The following is a 22176-nucleotide window of genomic DNA, read 5'->3' as shown; positions in this document are numbered from 1 at the left end:
TTAAAAAATAAAAAGTATTTTCAACTTTTTTTTTACTATCATCAATTATTCTATCTTCTTGAAACTTTTAATTAAAAAATATAATAAAAGTTTAAATACAAATTATTTTAATAGGACCCCAGGTTCTGTTAAAAATAGAATTGCAGCCTTAGAATGACTGATGGTTTTATTTATGGTCTGAATTCATTACGCTTTAACATGTTGTTGAACATAGCCTGCAAAACCATTCTTTATGGCTTAATGTGAATCTGATCAACTGCATTTTATTTGAGTAAGCAAATCATGGCGTGGTTTAATTGAGGAGATTTTTAGGATTCTGACATATTCAGGGAAGGAACTTCCTTTTTTTTTTCACAGCATTCTTCTGAATGTCTTTTTTTCTCCATTGTATTTTGTTCATTAAAAGTCAATAGTCTAGTAATCGAAGGTGTCCGAAGAGAAATCTGCAATACTGGTATAATATATATACAGGACTCAGCTGCTCTTACCTACCTATGCCATTATATTCATCAGATACATTTTGTTGAATGAAAAACAACGACCCATCTGATCATTTAGCCACACGTCGGAGGGACTCCCGCTGCAGTTTCTCTGCCGCTCCTTTGGCGCAGTGCCCACGATTGGTGGGTTGGAGGCAGCGGGAAATGCCTCGTGCGGTGCCTCCTACATTGCGGCTGCTGCCCAGAATATTTGCTTTTAGTTTTAAAAAGCAAAGGCAGTCGTGCAACAAAACACTCTCTGTGAGGGCCAGGAAACCATAGGGAACGGTAAGGTGTCTCTCGAGAAATTTTCCAGTTCTTTGATACTGGTATGTCCTCCCTTCCGGCCGATTGCCGTGGAAGGCAACTCATGGTCGCGTCTTGGCTCCAGGGCGCCTCTGGTGTCCCCGGGGCGGCGTGACAAAAGCATCGCGTGCGAACGAGTGAGTCGGTCGCTGGCAGTTCGCTTGTCACTCACGTTTTTTCCAGCAGTCCCCCAGTTAAGAGGAAGAAACGGCCGTAGATCTAAACTGAACTAACTGCCTCCCGGGAAGTGCTCGGTAGGAGGGCGGGCTCCGTTCTTAACTGGTGAGTTTTGCTACTCATATCGTCAATTTTTTATGCCCTATATCTTCAATTTAGGGAGATCGGAAAGGGGCTTTCGTGGCAGTGGGACAGTTTGTCAGAGCATTCTTCAGAATTAAAAACCTTCTTTTAAGTAATGATTTAAGGGAAGTTGCAAGGTAGACTATTGAATTAGGAGGTTTGATTGATCCCTCTTTCCAGGTGTTTGTTGTTTTGCTCACCTTTTTGGACAAATGGCTCTGGAGGAAATTTTAAAAAAGAAAAAAGGCTTCTTTGTCCCAGAAAACAGAAACGGGAATTTAACAAGACCTTTTTTTTCACCTCCCTCTACAGTTCGCACATTGTTGAAAGCGTTCTTGAAGTATTTATGAGTTGCTAGGTTGGGAAAATTTCTCAAGACCAAAATTACCTTCTTTTTAACCAGATAGGATAGTAATAATGTGTCCGATTGAAAGAATTCCTTCCTATATCGTTCTTGTAGGAGCCATCTCAAGGAAAATAACTATGTAGACAAATACAGATCGTTATGTTGTCATTCAACATACACATGTATATATATTAGAAATGTCCAACTAATTCTGTAAAAGTTAAGTCTGTTAAAGTGACAGCATGGTCAGTTTACAGCTAATCACCTTACAAGTTAGATCTTTTTAGAAATAGGACTTTGAGCCTCTTATCTGGTAACTACTTGCTGGTAAAGCTTAATTTGAAGTGGGAGTTAAGCCCCGGAATTTTTTATCTGGCCTTGCAGTTAAAGAGCAGTTGCTAAATGTGAAGTTCTTTTAGTTCTTATTTTAAACCAATGAATATCATGGATATTGTTAAAATGTAACATCTATTTTGGGGACTTTAAACACATTTGGTGTAGAGTGGCTCCAGCATGCCTCTTAGTAATAAGGTTTGCAGTTAGCATATTTGTAATGCTAGAGATTGTGTGAGTACCTCTGAATATATACAAAAAAGCTCTCTTTGACTACAGGACTGAGCTGCTGTTACCTACCAGTAAACTCAGTATAGGAGCTTGTAAAATGTAGATTGCCTGGAACTGTTGCTGAGATTTTATATTGCCTTTATAAACACTCCTTTATTTTGAATGTTCACTTTTCTCAAACCAGTAGGATAATATTTAATAACCTTTCTCAAGTTTTGGTAGGTTCCATGGTCTCAAAAGATTGTCTTTGTGGTATGTTTCTCCCTGATATCTGCTTAACTCTGTGAAATGGCACGCTGTATGTGCCTTTGGGGAGAAAATGCTAGTTAAATTTGGCTGTACATAAAGTTGCATCCAATTCCTAGGCTCTTTCCAAACAAAGATAAGGGAAAGCAATTTTTGTGAAAGGTGTATCTAAGTAAACATGCTTACTTAGAAATATATTCCACTGTAGCTATTTCTTGCAGCTGTAAGGATTGCAGCTTGAGGATTTTAGGAGTAATTAGGATATTCACAAACTAGTTGAATAAAACTACAATACTAGCTACACTAGTTTTGTTGATTTCTCTAAATACTTTGCTGAAAAACTCATTTTAAATTATATCACCCAAATTTCCACATAGATGCTTTGGTTTGCAGATGTCACTTGCTTCCCAACTAGGTTTTTACTGTGTAGTTATTCTGCCGCAGACACAAACTTCTCCAAGAGATAATAGTCCATTTGCATTCCACTCATGTCTTAACTACTGTTTCCTCCATCTTCCACTTACTAGGATAAAAAAAGGGGTGGGTGGGGGATAGCTACACAATACCTTTTGTTTAACAGCAATTATTTGATAGAAGTAACTGGAGCCCTGTAATCTTTATATAAATACTTTTGTTAAATGCAGTTGCAGTTTGGCCCAGGATTTTACCATCCTGCTTTTAAATTGTTACCTTAAAATTATCAGCCACAGCAGTATAACCTGTAATCTGAATGTATTTGACTTGTAGACTTACTGCATTTTAGGGCATCTGAAATTTTATAAAGCATTTCCTCTACTTTGTCCAAGCAATACAGATATGAAACAGTACAGCATCCAAGGTAGAATGCTGTGCTATTCCACCATAGCTCTCTCCAGTTTACTGAGGAACTGTTGAAAAGCACTTTTTTACAGCTTTCTAGGCAGTTGTGGATCCATCCACTTGACCCGCCATCCGATTGACATTTAAATGGATTGCTAAACTGAAAATCATGGGGCCCTTTGTCAGATGCTTTACTGAAGTCATGATGTATTATGTCCATAGCATTCCCGCAATTTGCTGGGTTATCCAATCAAAAAATTAATTTGACAAGAGTTGTTCTTGACAAATCCATGCTGATCTCTGGCAATTTCAAAGTGCTCACAGATTGCTGGTTTTATGCTCTAGAAAATTCCTGAGTTTTGATGTTAGACATCTGCTTTCCACAATTCCTCCTTTTCCCCATTTTTTAAAAAGAATGTAATTTGTTCTCATACTAGTTTAGTACTTTGCCTGTTCTTCAGGATTTCTGAAAGTTGATACGTAAAAGGCCAGACAACCAGCAAATCCCTTCAGCACCCTAAGATGCAAATTTTCTGGCCCCAAGATTTCAGTCCAAAGTATTATTTCTCATTTGATCAGTCTCGATTCTGAGCCATCACCCTGTTCCTCAGAATTGCCTGGTGAAGTACATCCTGTATTACAAAGAAGACTAAGGTGCCAGAATAGGTGTCACTGTTACTTTTTTACCTGTTAGCATTTTCTGACTTCATTTTAGCTTCATTTATTTTGTATTTTCTCTTCCTTTTTAGCATTCACCATCAAGGTCATTCTGAATTCTAGCTTTCTTGGCACATCTCCATAAATCTACCTGTATATACAGGGAAAGGTTGTTTTAAAGGGCCATTTGGGGGAAGAAATGGCAATTGCTGCCAGATGTCCAGAAGGTATGTTAGGATGGCAGTTTGTGTCATTTGGCAATGACAAATGAAATCATTATGCACATGTGAATGACTGATACAGATAATGAAAACTAGTTTACCCCAACACATTTTCTACACACTTTGTATCTTTCTGACTCTGCAAACCATCTTTGCTTCTACTACATCCATGTACTGATTCATACACTGCCATTTGTCACATCTTTAATATTCTCACCTCTGTCATTTTCAGAATCCCACATCCAACCAAGAAGCATATAGTGAATGATGGTAATAAAAAGCAACTGAGAAGTCCAAGGAAATTAATATTTATATGTATTTATATTGTCATTAATATTGACAATATCTAAGCCTGATTTCTTCAAGAACATGCAACTCTGGCATCTTTGAAAAACCCTCAAAATATAGCCCCTCTAATTTTCATTGAGATATTTATAACCTAGTAGATGCAGATATAGAGAGCCACTTTGGTGTAGCAGTTAAGACACCAGGCTATAAATTGGGAAATTGTGAGTTCTAGTGCCACCTTAGGCACAAAGCCAGCTGGGTGACCTGTGGCCAATCACTTTCTCTCAGCCCTAGGAAAAAAGCAATAGCAAAATTTTGCCAAGAAAGCTGCAGGGGCTTGTCCAGGCAGTCAGCAAGAGTCAACACTGACTTGAAGGGAAAGGGAGGGAGGGAAGCAGATACACGTCTCCTTTTTGCTAAGCATACATTCTTTTTCTGCTACTTTTAATCAGGATAAAGGTCAAGTGTACAAATGGTCACTAAGACTCAATCAAATATCTTGTCTACTTCTTTGGAATCCAGTAATGGAAACTTGCCAGTCTAACTGGACCAAATTATGCTCTAGACATCTAGACAAAGGACATTCCATTAACTGCAGATTCTAAGTAATACTGAATACAGGTATCCCAAGGCCAATCAGATAATTTGCAATACCTAAAGCAGAACCTGCTAAGAGAACCCTGATATGTTTTGTCTGTGGAAAGCCTGGAACCAATGCATGCCATAAATATGGTGAAGGATTCTGTATTTGTACTTATATCCACGCACATAGAAGTTGTACATCAAAGACTGGGAATAATAGAAGGAAACATCTGATTCTTTGCTTCTTCCAGTCTTTTAAGTCTGGGTCTTGCATTGGAGTATGACGTTTCAACAGGCACACAATAAAGTTGGATCACGTGGTCTGCCACGATATAACTGTGGACTAGGAAATTTATTGCAGTATTGGGTTGAATCCTTAAATGTTTAGTCACCTCATTTTCTACAGACAGAAGGCATATGAATTTGGATTAGATAACCAGTACTATTTTCTGAGAAACATGCAATGAATTTATCTGGGATCTATAAATGCCTGAAGCTGTCTTTTTTTCTTGTCTCTTTATCCATTACTGTATACTTTATCTTCATTATTTTGTGACCTCTTTTTAATTTAAATAGTGTTTAGTGTTGATTGTCATCTCAAACAATGAAAACAACAAGAATAAAATGCAAGAAATTATCTACCAATCCACAGGATTTCTCCCCTTTCCCAGTATCATTGCCTAGTACAATATAATAAAAGTTCTCATTTATTTATTTACATCCATTCTTTCAACAACTGCTCAAAGTTACAGTTGCAATGAAAAAATGGACGCACAGCCGGTCCCCGAAGTTTCAGCCATTGCAGCACCCTTGCAGTCACATGACCGTGATTCAGGCAGTCAGGTGCCCGGCTTGTAATTACGAAATCACAGGGAACCATGGTCATGTGATTGCCATTTGCAACCTTCTCTGCCGGCTTCCCACAAGCAGTCAATGGGGGAAGCTGGCAGGGAAGCTTGCAAGTCGCTCCAGTAAGTTGCTTCTGCCCGCAGCACCTCCACCGCCTGTGTGCAGCCTCCATCAGCCTTCCCAGGCCTCCCCAACTCATGCACAGCCTGCGCTGGTTCTCCCAAACCTTGCCTAGCCTCCCTCAACTCCCACACAGCCTGGGCCAGCCCTCCCAGGGCGTCTCCCTTCTCCCCCATTCTCCCGCAGCACCCCCCACCCTCCCATGTCACCCCCATGCTCCTTACCTGGAACTCCTGCTTTTTCCTGCTTATTGAGCCATGTGTCTTGGGGTTACGATGGCAACTAGTATTGCCATTGCTAAGCAATGTGGTCAAGTGACATTGTGCTTTATGACCGCATCACTTAGTGACAGGAATCCTGTCCCCAATTGCCACTGTAACCTGAGGATTGCCTGTACTTCTTACAATGCCTATGTTCTTCAAGCAAATCAACTCTATTTGATTTGCAAAGTTAGATAAAACCAACAACAAACAGCAGGATAATGCAGCTATAATATGGTAAATATAATCAGACATATATCCATATCCAGTGGTGTACTGGGGCAAACACATTTTCTGGAATTTTGCAAGCCGGTTGAGAGCAGAGCTGAGCTGCAAAGCCTAGTGTTCCAATCAGCTGTTTGGCAGCTAGCAACAGGACAGAGGGAGTTGTTACACATTTATGAGCATATCACTATCCATAACCTACTCTTTTCTCAGGACAATACTCTGACAATATTGCTGTCATCTCCCTCAAAGGCAGCTCTTCACAACTCAAACCAAATGTTCCATCTGCTTAAAATCATCATTCAACAAAGTTACATTTGTAAATTTTCAGACAAGACTGTTGATTACGCAGGAGCAGGATCTGAAACATTAATAGCAACTATGTCACACGCCTTGGCAATAGGTACTAAGGAATGAGATTTCATGAAATAATCTTCTGTACATAAAAAATAATGTACAGTAGAAAACGTTATTCATATTGAGAAGAATTAATAGATGGGTAGATACTCATTAGCAAAGACAAAACACAATAAAACAAAATTCTGCCATAATCAGGATTGTGGCAGAATGTACCTCAGCACCCTTCTATACTTTAAGTAGCTAATTATTAATGGTACTAATATCACATGAACCAACAGAAACAGAAAAAGAGGAAGAAAGTCTGCCATCTGGCTTTTTAAAATATATATATCTTCGATGAGTCTTGCTGAGAAGTGAAAGAACTGAGGAGAGAAGGGAGGAAGAAAGGACTAATCAGAGTTCAAAAGAGTCTACATTTGGTTGTCTTTTTCTTCTAGCCAAGTTCAGCTACACAGAAGAAAATAATAAGCAGTTTGGCTGGCTGAATTTAAACATACAATTGGTACAATAGGAAAACATGGAAGTTTTAATCTTCTAAGAGATTTTTTTTAGTACTCTCAGCACTGTTGGACTCTGTCTAAAGATTTTGGAACAGAAATGACTGGATACCCAATAAAATGCTGAAAACTCCAGTTACAAGTTCTCATTGTACCAAATAGCTTTCTGTATTATTTGATTTTCTTAATTTAATTCAGGAGTAACAAAATACAGTATGGGTCTTATTGTTTCATAAGACTTCAGTATGTTGGGCTTTCTTTAAGATTTCATCTCTCACAGCAAATCTGAGAAACTTCACAATAAATAGAGGAGGCTAATTTGATTTTTTTTTTTAACAATTATTCTCAGTAAGTAGTTTTCAATAAGGCTAATACTTTATCTTTTAAAGATGAATGAATCAGTATTGATGGGAGGTTTTAGTTACCCTGACAGCAGTTGGGAGACAAACTTTGCCACAAAAAAATAAGGTCCTTCTAAGAAATGCCAGATTTGTCCTGTTGTCCTTTCCTTTCCCTTTTAATGGAGGAGGAACTAGGTGTAGCAAGAATATTGAAGAAAAGTGATGCTTGAGTTCTTGATTTTAAATGAAATTAAAACTAAGCATGTCAGACAAGTATGTGTGGTCAGAAACCAAAAATTACATATAATGCAGCCCTTTATCTGAACAAAACTTCTTAGTATTATTTTCTTCTTCTCCTTCTTCTTCTTCTTCTTCTTCTTCTTCTTCTTCTTCTTCTTCTTCTTCTTCTTCTTCTTCTTCTTCTTCCTACTACTACTACTACTACTACTACTACTACTACTACTACTACTTGCCTCACAGGCAGCATGTCTTAAATACAGTTCCTGGGAACTGACAGTAGAAATAGTATATTGCCTTTTGGTCCATACTAGTGAGCTTCTTAAATATACCTGACTGACTGCTATGTTTTTATGCTGATTCTGCAGTATCCTAAAGTCTTATATGCATAGCCAGGATCTGTACTGTGGTCATCTCTGTCCTCTCTGAAGAAGCCCAGCCTACTGAACAGCATATGTTTGATTTTACAGTCTCAGACTTGTGCAGAACTGAGGTGATAGAGGGCTATGTTCTCTACGTCTGATGGCAAGACTTGGGTTAGAGGGTTCTCAATATGGGACTCACAAAGTTTTCTGTTAAGATGCTCATCAGAATCTTCTACCACATGCTGCAGAATCCAAGGGCTGGAAGGCATGGCATATTAACTTCTGGGAAATTTTCCAAATGTTTTGAATTGTTTAAAAATAAAAATCTTCAGTAATTCAACATGTTCAGTGACTTCCTATGATAATTATTTTGTCTTTGTACATAAGGAATTTAATATAAGTCAAACCTGGAACATCTGCTTTCTGTGAATCTTAATCTTGGTTAACCATGTATTGTTGATATCGTCCAACCTACTAAAGTACATTTTTTTAATCAAGATATTTAAATTATCCTATTAGACTGCCACTTCAGCAGTACTGGGTCAGATATATTTTTTTAACTCTAGAAAAAATTAAAACTTTAGTGTCATGTTACACTGGCAGAGGAATTCCAGCTGAGGAAAGCATGCAAAATGATTTATAGAAGCTGTCTTAAATTCTGTCCCTAAATTAGGGACACAGGATCCAGAATAAGAAATGGCTGGATATTTAATTTTCTACACACATTGACACCAATACTGAAAAATGAAACATTAAATTGTTAAACAATATACATTTTATACATTATTAAAATACAATAAATATATTTAAACTAAATATTACAATAAATTTCATAAAATGTAAGCAACATAAGGAACCATTGAATATGATTAGGAATAAAAAAATAGTAGTCCAAACTATTGAATTCCACTGTTCTTTGATTTTTGTTTCTTTACATAACAATTCACCATTTTGTTGCATTTTTCCTGTCTGAAAATAATTGAAAACCCAAAAATCTATCGACTATTCTTCTTCTGTTGTGGATCTTTATATTCCAATTGTATATCAATAATCAGCTCCTCCTTGTATTTATTTCATTCTTTTTCTGGACTTCTTGTTACTTCCAAGACGTCATATTTATGTGCATGTACTTCATGCCATGTAAAGGCATATGCCTGAGCACTACCATTAACAGCCCTGTTCTTTTTTTAATTGGGAAAGAGATGGAACAGATTGTTAAGCTAGCCAGGTATAAACACTGTCCTTTTTATTTTTCTCTCCACATACTTTTTAGTGACAGTATGAGTGACCCTTGTAAAGGCATTGGCCAACCATGAGTTTTAGATTGTCAATCTTGCTTGACCCATTTTTTTGAAGTTCTTGTAGAGTCCTTAATCATAACCTCATTACATAAGTAATATTTTTGTCTTATGTAATATGGTTTTCATGTTTTGAATATTGCAAACTTTTTTTTAAGGCCAGAAACCCTTTTCTGTTGAAAGAAGCATTCTCTTATGTTAGACATTGTAGCACAAGAGCCATCTAGGATAGCATAAAATCAGGGGGATTCTGGTAGCACATTTTCTGACTACCAATGCCTTTTAATAAAATTCAGAGAAAATTTATTAAGGGTCATAAGGTGGATAAGTCAGAAGCAAGGGTTGGTCAGGACCCATTAGTGGATGTGGGGGGAAGCACATCTGATCTTTTCCAATCCCAATTTTGTCTTATATCTTTTCTTTCTGCAAAATATGAGGAGAAAGAACAGATTGTTCTTGATAAGAGCTGAGGACCACATGAAATTAGTCTGTGGGCTGCAAGTTTCTCTGCATTTCAGCAATTAGGGTCAATCTGCTTGCTTTTTTGTTTCAGACCATAGCTAAATGACTCCAGCCACTTTGGTATTTCATCCAGGATTGTTACATTATGATAAACATACATTACTATTCGTAACAACTAAAGAGCCTAAAAAAGACATTTAACACTAAAGTAGGGCCAAGTAATGTCTGTAATAATGGGTATGATGAGATATCATCCAGGATGTAGACACTGTTGAGAGAATTGATATAAGTAAGTTATATGATACTTAGGTGGACCCAGTTTTATAATGTCTTGATTAATATTTTATCTTTATAAGTATTATGATTTAATATTTAATGTTTGCCTCAGGGAGTAAATTCAACATGTGCACTTCCAGTTGGCCATACCCAAAATGAATATTTTTAAAAATTCAATTTTAAAAATGCGATTTTTCTTTCCTATAAATGTTTTATATAATCTTAAATTAGGAATTTGAATTTGGTTTACATCATTAAATAATGAAGAGGATCTTCGGAACTTAGTTTTTTAGAATTTCACTGCTTTGGAGGAATGCTGGCTTTAACTGAATAATTGGAAATGCCTTGCAGCTTCCATGACAGGACAATGATTCCACCAGAAGAATGTCTGTATGCAGGGAGGAAAAGACGGAAACCCATTCAAAACCAGTTAAGTATTTATCAGATTTTATCTTTATTATTTATTCAATTTTATTCTTAAAACAACTGTTTACTTATTTCCATTTTCATGTATATAACCTGCTTTGGCTCTTTCACTTTCCTATTTTATCCTCAAAATAGCCCTGTAAACTAGATTGGGTTGGAGAAATAAAAAATTGTCCAAGACTGTGACTGAGTAGGGATTTAACATGGGTCATTCCTTGTTGAAGGACAGAACTATCATTAGTCTGCATTGATATATATATTTTGTGGACTATGTGCATCCTACTTTGTTTCAGGCAGTGTTCTTTGATATAATGATATAGATATATACATATGTACAGCACTTATTTATTTGTGCATAGTGTTACACACTTTTCATTGTAAACTGTACTCTCAGCCATGCCCTCCTCATTCCTTCAGTTTGGGAAAACCTTGGGAATTAAATGTCTGTGCAGGAGCTAACTGCCTCTAGTAGAATCTTCAGCACTTAACTCGTTATGGTTCTCAGAATTCTTTGGGCAAAACTGTATCTTGGTCCTCCTTGGCCCACCTATCCCTTTCCCAACATTTGGAGAAGAATCTATTTCCTCCTTCCCACACAAACCAAGAAGAACAGCCTATCACACTGTCTTCATCCCCTCCCCAAGAGTTTGTCATTGTTGCTTCTAAATAAAATATATATTTGCACTTTTATTCTCCCCCCCTCAATGGTATCTGTTCATTCTTAGTGCACATGAAATGTATACCACAGTACTGGGGATAAAGCAATTCAAATAGAACAAAATTAATTTTAGAAGTATATTGCAGTCGTATGAAAATAGGCACAAAAATCAAACTACTACTATAAAAAGCAAACTTCAAAACGTAATCTCAGTGTGTTGCTTTAGTAAGAAATTGCCCTGATCTTGGCCTGTGTTGGTGGTGACATCTTGGCCTATGTTGGTGGTGAACTGAAAAATACCTCCCTCTGTCTCTACAAAATTCCCAGGTTAACTTGTTTTATAATTGTGTTAGCTTATATTATTTTATGTTTTCACAATTGTACCTCAGCAATTTTAATAAAACATTCCTTGAAGGTTATAAAACTTGTTCTGTCAACTGCCAATGATACATCTATTTGTCAACTCAAGATAGAAGAAAACTGAAGTGTCTTGTAGATAAGAGAGCTTTATTACTGTTAACACACTTACAGTGTTTTATACCCAGGAATATGTTTGATACTGCATATCTATGTGATTATTGTACCTTTTTCATGCTCTTATAGCATATTGCTAAATTTATCTTGCTCCATAGCCATTGTTTTTTCCCCTATGATGGAGCATTCATTTCATGTTTTTTATATAAGGGAATGCCCAAATCAGTTAAGATTAATATCACAAATGGTATATAATTATAGGTCATCTAATTTAGAATTAGATCTTTCTTATATAACAGTAATATAATTACATGTTTAGTAAAAAGAAAGAAAAAAGGTAAGAATTCCCTCAAATTGAGCTCAGTATCTGGTGACTGCATCCATGTAGGGGTTTTTTAGCAGCCTTATGGAAGTGGCTTCTGAGATTTAAAAAAATATCTAAGAGAAGATGGCCTGTTTTTCTTCCAAATTAGTCAGTTGTTAAGAAAAATTGCTGGATGGGTTCAAGAAACTGACACATTTTCTCCCCAAATAGGAAGCCTGAACATGGGAATAGAACCTCTAATCCTTCGAAGAGACATAGAGACCGCTTGAATGCTGAATTAGATCACCTGGCTAGTCTTCTGCCTTTCCCTCCAGATGTGATATCTAAACTGGACAAACTATCTATCTTGCGTCTCAGCATTGGTTACCTTAAAGTCAGAAGCTTCTTTCAGGGTAAGCAGTCTAAGAAAAATCATCAAGCAAGAAAATGCCTTCTCTCTTTTTCTAATATAACTGCCAGTAGTTGCACAACTTTGAATTTATCTCTGTGTTTGCCTTCTTTAAATTATCTCAAGCTATCCAGTTACACACAAGATGAAATAAAGGAAGTTATAAAGCCCCCCCTTTTTTGTATTCTCTGTATAACTTCCTTTATTTATTCCGGGAAGGGAGGGGTATGGAAAGGAAAAAAGAAAAGAGGAAAAAGAAAAAGAAAAAGAAAAAAGTAACTTCCCCCTTCCTCCCAGCAAGTAAAGACAAATTTAATAGCCTATCACCACTTTAAATACAACACAATCTCTCTTCTCCCCCAGCTCATCTCTTAAGTAAAAAAGCAAAATCCAAATGCTTCGTCAGTCGTTCTTTGTCAGCAAAAGTCCAGTAAGGGCAACCAGATATCACATTTTTCCTCTTTTAGCCCTGATCGAACAAACCAACCTTGTATTCCTTCGTAGAGTTTTTGAAAATATTCTTTAGCCCTTTCAAAGAGAGTCCTAGAGGTAGTTTGCCAGTCATCTGTATTTCAAGGCAAAAATCTTTCAGATCTTTAACAAGTTTCTTTTGTATATCCAATAAGTAAAGTTTCTCCTTTTGCTTGTCACTTGTAATAAAGTCCTTCAAAACCTTAACAGAGCTCTTTTGTATATCCAGTAAGAAAAAATTATCCAAATCTGTTTCTTGGTTTAATATCTGTACACGTCCTTTAGGGAATGAGTAATCCATCAGATCCATTTGTGTTACATTTAAATCCTACATTAAATCAAATAACTTCATAAATATTCATCGCAATTTGTTCTTGTTCTATAACTTCATTACATGTTCTGTCTTTTTCCTCTAGCTCCCTCTAGTGTCCATCCTTCAAGATTTCATCATAAAAACAGCCAAAACCTTCTTATCTTAAAAAAGCCACAACAGTTGCCATTTTCTCATGAGAAAATATATTCTAGTTAATTCAGAGCTATAATTCCAAATTGCTCTGGCCCTTTAATCCATTGTTAACTTTCCAAAATCCATATACTAAGCACTTTTGCTGTATAGTCCAAGAAATGATAGATTTTCAAAACTTTTAAAATCGAATATACACCATTGTCCTCTAAAGAGGAAGAAACTCACCAGATGAATACAGTAAAGCCTTGCCAGTCCAAAGGGTTTTAATCTCTCCAGTAAACAAACAAACAAAATTAATAATCCAAATCCAAAAAAGTGATTAAGAAATAAGGCTCGGTCGAGCTTAATGTCCACAAAAGGCTGCTTTGCGAGTGTGAGTTTGATTAAATCCTGACTCCCAGCTTCTCCACTCATAAGCCAACTGCAAAATGGCAGTTTCTGCAGTCCACTCACAAATAGCGGCTGTCCGGAGTCACATGGGTAACGTCAACAATTTCATCGGTCCAGATCCAGCTTCCAGCCATGATTCTCCTTGCAAAGCTGTCCTGCTGACAAGAGGATGTCAGCTTACCATGACACTCACAGGAAGTCCCCCTTATTCCAAATGATCCCAATAACTGAAGAAAAGATGTTGAATGAGTGGCAAAGCCGAGTAACTTCATTTGGTTAAATAAAAGATGGAGGATCAAATTCAGGATTCTACAAGACACAATGAGGTGGATTGGCTATATCAAACTTTGGTCATACTATCCAGCTAGTTGCCTGTTCTGGATAACTGATTGGATGATATCATCATATGGCTGGATTACTTTTATAGTAATAGTAGGAACAGGGCTTTCAGAAGCCCTGCACAAATCCTTCTGGTCTGATAGAAATAGAACTGTTTAGTGCAGGGCTGGGCAACCTTCTTCTGCATAGGGGCCAGAGGCCATGCTGCTGTCATGGCCATTTCCTCCTCCTCCTCCACCTCATAGCTTACTCTCGCCAGTGCCAGGTGGTGAACTTGTTGCTCCATCCATGCCGAGGCAGCTGGTGACGCTATCCCCAAAATGGCCACCCAAGGAGGTAGCAAGTGATTTCTGATCTCTCTCTTGGGCCAGGTGAATAGATTTCTTTTTGGGACCACAGGTTGTAGGTTGCCCACCCCTGGTTTAGTACATAGGAGATAATTCTATTATAACAAGCTTAGTAAGAATATGGGTCAAATATAAAAGAATATCCCTTCTTACTTCAATAGTAAATACCTTTATGAAGGTAAATATGTGTAAAATATTGATCAGCGGGGAGGTAATAATTCCTATAGACTGCAAGATTTAATCTTTAATAAAACAAAGATGAGATCTTTTAAGACTCTCTTTGGACTGGTCAGAAATGTCTTATTCTGTATCTTCAAATAAGCATATTTCAAAAGGAACTACAGAAACAAGGTGGCATACTTAAAGATTCGACTGAATTTGAAATGCATATAACAAAACTCAGAACATCTGTTAGATCTTATATATAAGTTGGTACTGGAATATGATTCTGAAATTGAAGAAACTGAATTGTTCAAACAGGACAATTGATCTGCAACAGTGGCAATTGTTTCCATTGTTGCCAGTTCCCACGATGCTATAGTGGCCCTGAGAATCAGGGATGCCTCTTAGTGTGGACATTAGAAGGGAAAGATGGTAAAACACAAATTACCCCTTGGTTACAAACAAACAATGTGCTTTTCTTCTTCATGGCTTCTGTGCTTCACCATATGGATGTATGCTTTATATATGCAAGGTTACCACCAGGTGCTGAGATAGAATAGAAAAAGCAACATTTCAGCCTGACAAAAAGAAACATCTAGTCACACACATGCATCCAGTATACTGAAAGGAAATAGCTGCTTTGTGAAGAACTGGAAAAGGGGTATCCCAAAGAGCCATGGGGGGTGCCATAACCTTTGCAGCAAAAGGGTAGTTCTTAGCATTGATAAGCAAGGTACATCATCTTCACTATTCATTGTGAGAAAAGCTGAAAGAGACTAACAAACTTTTCCAAGGCAGATAGTAGAAGAGAAGCATTCAGACTTCTTCACAGCTTTGTTTTATACACTAGAATGCAAGAACACATTTGAACACCCCAAGATGCTTTAAATCTGAAGATGGATTCTTAGTTGGTAAAGTTGGTAAAATGAATGGCTAATTAATGTGAAACTTTTGAGAGGAAGGTAATGTTTAGCTCAGCACAGACCAATTAAGGATAAAACTGACAGAAAGGCAGGTTGTCCTGTCCCAGGCCAAACATGCACACCTCATGGAGAGGTGGTTGCAGGCTTTACTGATAACTTTGTGAAACATACACCTAAACAGAAGAGGAAATGTAAACGCACATGCACACACAGTGAGAAACAAGTCCCCAAGTCCTACAGACTTACCTTACGAGACCCCCAAATCCAAAGCAGCAGGTGCAAGAGTAGTCAAAATAAAGTCCAAGGGTCAAATGTTGCAGGAGATTCATCAGCCTTTGGTTTGGGTCCAAAGCCAAAGTCACAGGATTTCAAGTCAGGAGCCGAGGTACACAGAATTTGGGTTAAACAGATGGCTGTTGCCAACAGAAAAGCTTGAGTTTCCTGCTCTTCTTAAATAGAACCAGTGCCAGTGTTCTCATTAGGAAGAGCATGGTTCCTTTCTTACAAGGACCCTTGTAGAGCACCTTTGCTCAGCTCTCTTCTCGGCACATCAAGCCCTTGCACATCAAGCAAACCTCCTTGCAACTCTAAGAACACAGAGCTTACTACCCTTCAGGCTGAATTCATGTCCACAAGAAATGCTACCTAAAGCATTAGAGATATGGAACAGAAAATACCAGTCATTTAAAAGATTTAGCCATTAAGGCTGAAGTTGCAAGACAGTAAAGATGCACACCATGGAAGAAGATGATTCTGGGTAATCAATAAGCATTTACTGAAGGATGATATATTGAAATAGCAACCAAATAAACTTTCAACGATAGAAAGACTAATCCATAGTTTTTAGTGAGAGGAGAGATTTAACCCCTTATTCAGAATTTGGCTTACTTGGAGAATGGTCACAGACTCAAATAAGCAAGATTGAATGAATGAAGAATGAAGCCATGTATGAGATTTTCTTCTGCAGTATAGAGAAATCAAAGCATTTATTCCAGAGTTTAAATTCTCCCCCTGCTCCAGTTCAGTGGGTACTTGGCCATTCTCTTACTGGCTTTGGAAGGTACCTGGTTCTATGTTAATAAAATAATTGTCTCTGGACTGGGGGGAATATACATGACCTCCACACTACTGCCACTACCATGCATGTTGTGACAACTTGAGGGGCTGTTGCAAAACTAAAGAGAAGGCCCTGAAACAATACACTAGATAGCATCACATTCTTGTTGGCTACCTGTAATTATTTGTTAACTTATTTAATTGGACAGTCAAGTTTCTGAAAGTATCAGGAAGAAAGAAGCCAATTTATATTCCAAATCACTTTTCCCCTTCAAATCAGGATTGCTGTAATCTGTGCTTACCATATGATCGGAAATGGAGAGAAGGGAAAGGAGGCAGGGGATGAAATGCAAAAAGAACACAAAGATTTTCATATGTATTTCTTGAACAATCCAATCTACAAAAGGAGGTTTGCTCAAATGAAAAATATGCATTGGCATAGCAGGAAGATACAAAAGGACTGAGCAATGTTAGAATGTTTAATTGGGAGTATTCACATAATGCTTTAGAATGTTATATGTTTCAAAAATTACAGTGTCTTATGTTACTTTTTGTTTTGTTTTTGTCTAACACTGTTCTTGCCCTGGTATTTTGGACTACCTAACCAGCATCAAGTGCCCATTCAGGTCTGAGTCTGAATGACTGGATGACATATAAGTTGAATAAAGGCTTTTTGTTTAAAAAAGAATATTGCATACAGCGTGAGTGAAAACAAGAAACAGTAAAAAACCATCAAAGATATAGGCTAGGGCCAAGTGCTAAAATGTTATGCAAATACATCTTAATTTTCTGGACCTTAAGATTTAGTAGCCCTGTATTTCAAGTTTTACTTTTGTGCTTCATTTCATTTACCATCCTTATTTTTAATTGCAGCTTTACGTTCTACTTTTTTTTACTTTGAAATATATACTGTATTATGAATGACATTTTTATGCCTAGCCATATGATCATCACTAGGTGTCCTTCCTGTAGTTATTACCATTATTGGAATCCTTTTGGCAGACGTTGCTGTCTTACTGTATACAATAAAAGGTAATAAGTAAGACAGAGCAATGGAATAAGTAGAAATAGGGTACTCTGACATGGCGAACATGTAGGCCTACAACGAAAGACATTTTGCAATTATTCCTCATTTTGCATTATTTCTCCTTGATAGCTTTTCTCTGAAAAGACAAGTGATATAAGAACTAATGTGCAAAGACAGGAGGATAACAGATTGAGAATACTGTCATCTGGACCCTTTATGAATAAAGCAGAGTAATAGCACGATAAAAGCTTCATGCAGAAGTTGTCACATTCTGCCCTAGAGGAGGGATTGGGACCACCGTAAGTTTGAAGTCTAATTGCAAAAAATTGCAAACAACAACCAATAAAACCCCTCATAGTCTGGGAGACACATTATTTTTAAAGCTAGTCCATAAGTCAAAAATCAAACCATTTTAAGTCCTAGAGAAGGCTCTGATAATCTGTATCTTCCAGGGCCCTCTGAAGCTAGAATCCAATCACTTTCTCAATAACCTTCCCCAGAAAGGAGAGACTAAACAAGTATTATGCAGGCCAGCAAAGGTTTCTAGAGGAGAGGGCATACCACTGCATCCTTCAAGGCAGAGGGCACTCCAAGGACCCAACTGCATATCACCTCCCACCTTTATGGACCCAACTACCCTTCACCAGCCAGGAAAGGCATAAATCTAATACAGAGATATCTGGTTTCATCAGTCTGAGGTCCTTGTCTACTTCCTCTGGAGTCACAGGCTCAAACTCATCCAAGTATCCAGATAACCAAGGAAGTGTTTTCAGGTTTTGTCAGTCAAAGTCCAACTCCAAGTGAATCTCAGTGACTTTATCCACCAGATGTTTATAATACAGCAGTCTGCTAAAAAAAATCCTGTGGTCCATTTCTTCCTAGCAAAGAATAGGTCACAGTAAAAAGGGCTGCTGGGCAACTATCTGTGGATGCAATAAGATCAATAGTTATATTTCACAGCTCTTATCACCATAGTGTAATCCCTAATATGGGCTCTTACTCGTGCATGGTTTGATTCACTCTTCATCTTCTTCCAGTGGTGCTCTGCATTGTATCTCTTGAAGATCAGTAGAAAAACAAGGAGCCCAGCAGGATTGATGCACAGTGAGAGGCTTTGTAGGAGTAATCATATCCAGGGCTCCTGTCACACTCCATGCCTGGCAACAACAAGGGCTCAGTCAAACTGCCTTGAAGTTAACCCCAAGCCTGCAGGATCCATTAGTCACCTAGTGCAACTTTCAGATCCTAATTAAGACTCCAAATGGGCTTAATTCATGCTTGATCTCATTTATCCATTTGGCTCCAGTTGAATCCACCTGTGATGGACTGGAATGGAGGAAGGGGGGTGAAAACGGTGCTCTCGTCTCCAGAGCAACGTTCTGGAGATAAGCGGAGAAAGCTGGTGCATCCCTAAACATTCCAGAAGATAGTAGAGACTTGTGCCTGGGAACTACTGGTCAGTCTGAGAAGATTCTGTAAACAAGCGCTAGCTAATGAACCTTGCTGATTGAACCTGCACGGTCTCCAGGAGTTTCTTGGGCTAGGCCTGATACCACCCACTTTATGGCTCTCTGCTCCCTAGTAAATGAAGAGGCTGATCTTGAGTGTGTGTTAAGGAATGATAGGGCCAACTATGTGGGCCAGCCATATTCCACAGAACATCCAGGGTTTCAACAATATTGCTGACATAATGTGAGATTAATGGTAATAAACCTCATGCGAAGGGTTTCTTAAGGGATTAATGTTGTGACCTCTAGAGCAGCACTCTTGTGGTGTAGGATCCCTTGGCTTCTTGCCTCTGAGGTCTGAAAAATTGCTTAAGCTTTGAACAGAGATAACCAATATCATACCTCTTTGGCTTCTATGGCTGTCTTTCAAAGGTTGGGAAATCTTGAGTTTGGAAAGCAGAAAAGGTGGTGGTAAGGAAGGTCCCTTAAATCTAAAATCCTATGTTCTTTCCCCTGTCTAACATAGGCAACACATGTAGAATAGCCAAATGACTACTTTAAATACTGTACGTTCTTTCTCATTGTTGGAAGAGAATTATCTTTCCCCTCCTTTAGGAAAAAGGGTAAAATACATTGTTTCTGACATTTGCCCTGGCAATCTCTTTCTGGCAGGGTTTGGGGTCCTTGGTCAATGTTAAGAATTGCTGTGCTCATAAATTTTCATTTTATATTAAATATCAATTTATTATTACCAACAGCTGTTCAAGAAAAGCATTTGAGTTACCAAACAAGTCATGATATAAAAGAAGTTGGCTTACTTAAGGAACCTGCCATACCAGAAGGTGGATTTTTACTAGAGGTGAGAAGCAACATTTTAAAGATGTAACCTTGCAAATACAGTTACGAAGTTAAAACTGAGAAAGTCTGAACCTTATAAATACTTGTTATGATCCTGCTTTCCAGCATGTTCATATTTAATTAATAATTTTCCCAAGATAAATTAACACTCTTGAACTGAAAGAGATAGAGGCTGAGAAACATTAACTTGCCCAAAATAAAATATAGGCAAATAATCCTTTACTTACCAAATGGAATTTACTATTGATTACTGCACTACATCTATACTGCAAATACTGTAACAGCCTGTTTCAATCTGCTGAGCAGCAACTATCCTATATTTCTCTGAGTAATTATCAGTGCATTCACACACATGAACTCTGTATCTATGCAGAAACATCATTGGAATTTTCATCAGCTGAGGCTGATTTTTAGTTGGGAAGTCCATTGGGAAGATGGGAAGTGCCTAGTGTGCATGGAAGTGCAGCAATCATAAGATTGTCACAGCTGCCCAAGAATTTCATAATAGATTTACCAAGGCAAGTACCTGAAGAAGTGACAGGACTATTAGTAAACAAAGGGCAGGTGCAACCATTCGGCCACTGTAAGAAATGGATTGCAAACACTTGGTTACATCAAAAAGGCATGAGAAAGAACCTTAGGAAGAATTGGAGGATTTGCAGTAGGTAGCACTGCAGCCTATCCCCATCTTGAATGAGAATATTAAAAACCATTTGAGAGAATAATGATCTGGCAGTGTCAGAAACTTTTGCATAGGATGAACCATGCTATTAGTGGAATAATGGAATGCCCTGCCAGACAGAATCAGAAGTGTGAAAAATAGCTGTCTCACCCACCATTGAGGTGAGGAGGATACAGTGGAATAGCTTAATTGAGCACCCTTTTTATGAGAGAAGTTGGGCATACAGAAACAGTTCCCTCAATGAAAAGATAAAGGTATCTTTTAGGAACTTCTGCCTCTCCAGCTGTCAATAAAAGTCTCAGGCACTGCATACTGGTGGCAGAGGCAAAACATTCAAGGATTGGCTGACACACTGGAAGAAAAGTCAGTGAGTAATTTGATGGTGAAGCATCAATTACTTCCCATTCACTGGACACTGTGTTCTTATTAAGATAGCATTTGCCTTTTTAGGAGCTGTATCACACTGCTGGCTGATGTTTAACTTGTGATCAAAAGGATCCCAGATCCCTTTCATACTGTCAAACCAGATCTCCCCCATTCTGTACTTAGTTCATTTCTCCCTGATAAATTTTATTCATTTCAGCCCACTGTCCAAGCCTATGTGGAGCTTTAAAAACCTTCTCTTTTTTATCTAAAATATTAGCCATCCCTTCTAGCTTTGTGTTATCTACAAACACTACAGTTGAAGTGTCTCCTCAACTCCCTCACTGAAGTAACAGATAAAAGTGTTAATCAACACAGAGCCTGTGGCACTGCATTTGTACTTGCTTCCAGGCTGAAGTGGACCCATTACTGAGTACACTTTGGGTGTGCTCATTCAGCCAACTGTGACACATCTCCCAGGGGTCTCATCAAGCCCTTATTTTACCATTTATTAAGTAGAATATCATGAGAGACTGTAAAGACTTTGCTGAAATCTGGGTACAGTATATCTACATACTTATCTACTAAGCTAGTAACTCTGTCGGAGAAGGAGAGAAGGTTAGTCTAGCAGAATTCTTTTGTGGTAAACGCATATTGACTCCTGTTAATCTCTGTCCAAGCAATCACAAACATGCTGCTTGATAATCTGTTCAAGAATCTTGCCCAGTATAGTTGTCAAGATGACAGTTCTGCAGTTTCCCAGGTCCTCTTCCATCTCTTTTTGAAGAGGCAGATATTTGCTCTTCTCCAGTCTTGTATTACCTCACTAGTTCTCCAGGAGTTCTCAGAGATTACCAAGAATGGTTCTACTATCACCCCTGCTAATTTATTCAGTACTCTGGGATGTAATTCATCTCATCATGGAGACTTGGATTGGTTTAAGTTAGCTGAATTCTCTTTTACCCTCTCCTTATCTATTCTAAGCTGCAGCTCTCTCCTTCTATAGAAGCATAATGATAACCAACCAGGGCTCCAGTTCCCTTCTGGGAGAAGACAGATGCAAAATAAGACTTAAGTTCTGCCTTCTTTCTAACCCCCATTGTTGTTCACCAGTTTTCTCCTCACAATGGAGCTACACCCTCTATGGCTTTCCTATAATTTCTAACATCCAAAGAACCCCTCTTTTTATTTTTAGCATTTCTTGTAAGCATCAACTCACTCTGAACTTCAGCTTTTCTCACAGAGGTCCTGTAATTTCTGGAGATGAGTTATATT

At 37.9% G+C, this 22176-nt stretch overlaps 1 protein-coding gene across 1 annotated transcript in view; it reads left to right on the top strand.

The window, feature by feature from the left end:
• The first annotated feature begins 971 nt into the window (after nucleotides 1–971).
• The window catches only part of AHRR (aryl hydrocarbon receptor repressor), a 30728-nt gene continuing 9523 nt past the window's right edge, over nucleotides 972–22176 (top strand). The window contains exons 1-5 of the mRNA XM_088150131.1: nucleotides 972–1067; nucleotides 3810–3944; nucleotides 10450–10527; nucleotides 12192–12373; nucleotides 19757–19857. Coding sequence (XP_088006257.1) covers nucleotides 3934–3944; nucleotides 10450–10527; nucleotides 12192–12373; nucleotides 19757–19857 — 372 coding nt within the window. The 5' untranslated portion in view covers nucleotides 972–1067; nucleotides 3810–3933. The remainder of the gene's footprint in view (nucleotides 1068–3809; nucleotides 3945–10449; nucleotides 10528–12191; nucleotides 12374–19756; nucleotides 19858–22176) is intronic.

The sequence above is a fragment of the Python bivittatus genome, unplaced genomic scaffold (assembly GCF_059951505.1).
Source record: "Python bivittatus isolate LINGU-HERP-01145 unplaced genomic scaffold, Pbiv_v1 ctg000610_np1212, whole genome shotgun sequence".
Classification (NCBI taxonomy): domain Eukaryota; kingdom Metazoa; phylum Chordata; class Lepidosauria; order Squamata; family Pythonidae; genus Python; species Python bivittatus.
Note: the sequence above shows the minus strand (reverse complement) of the source record. Positions and strands in the feature narration are given on the sequence as shown.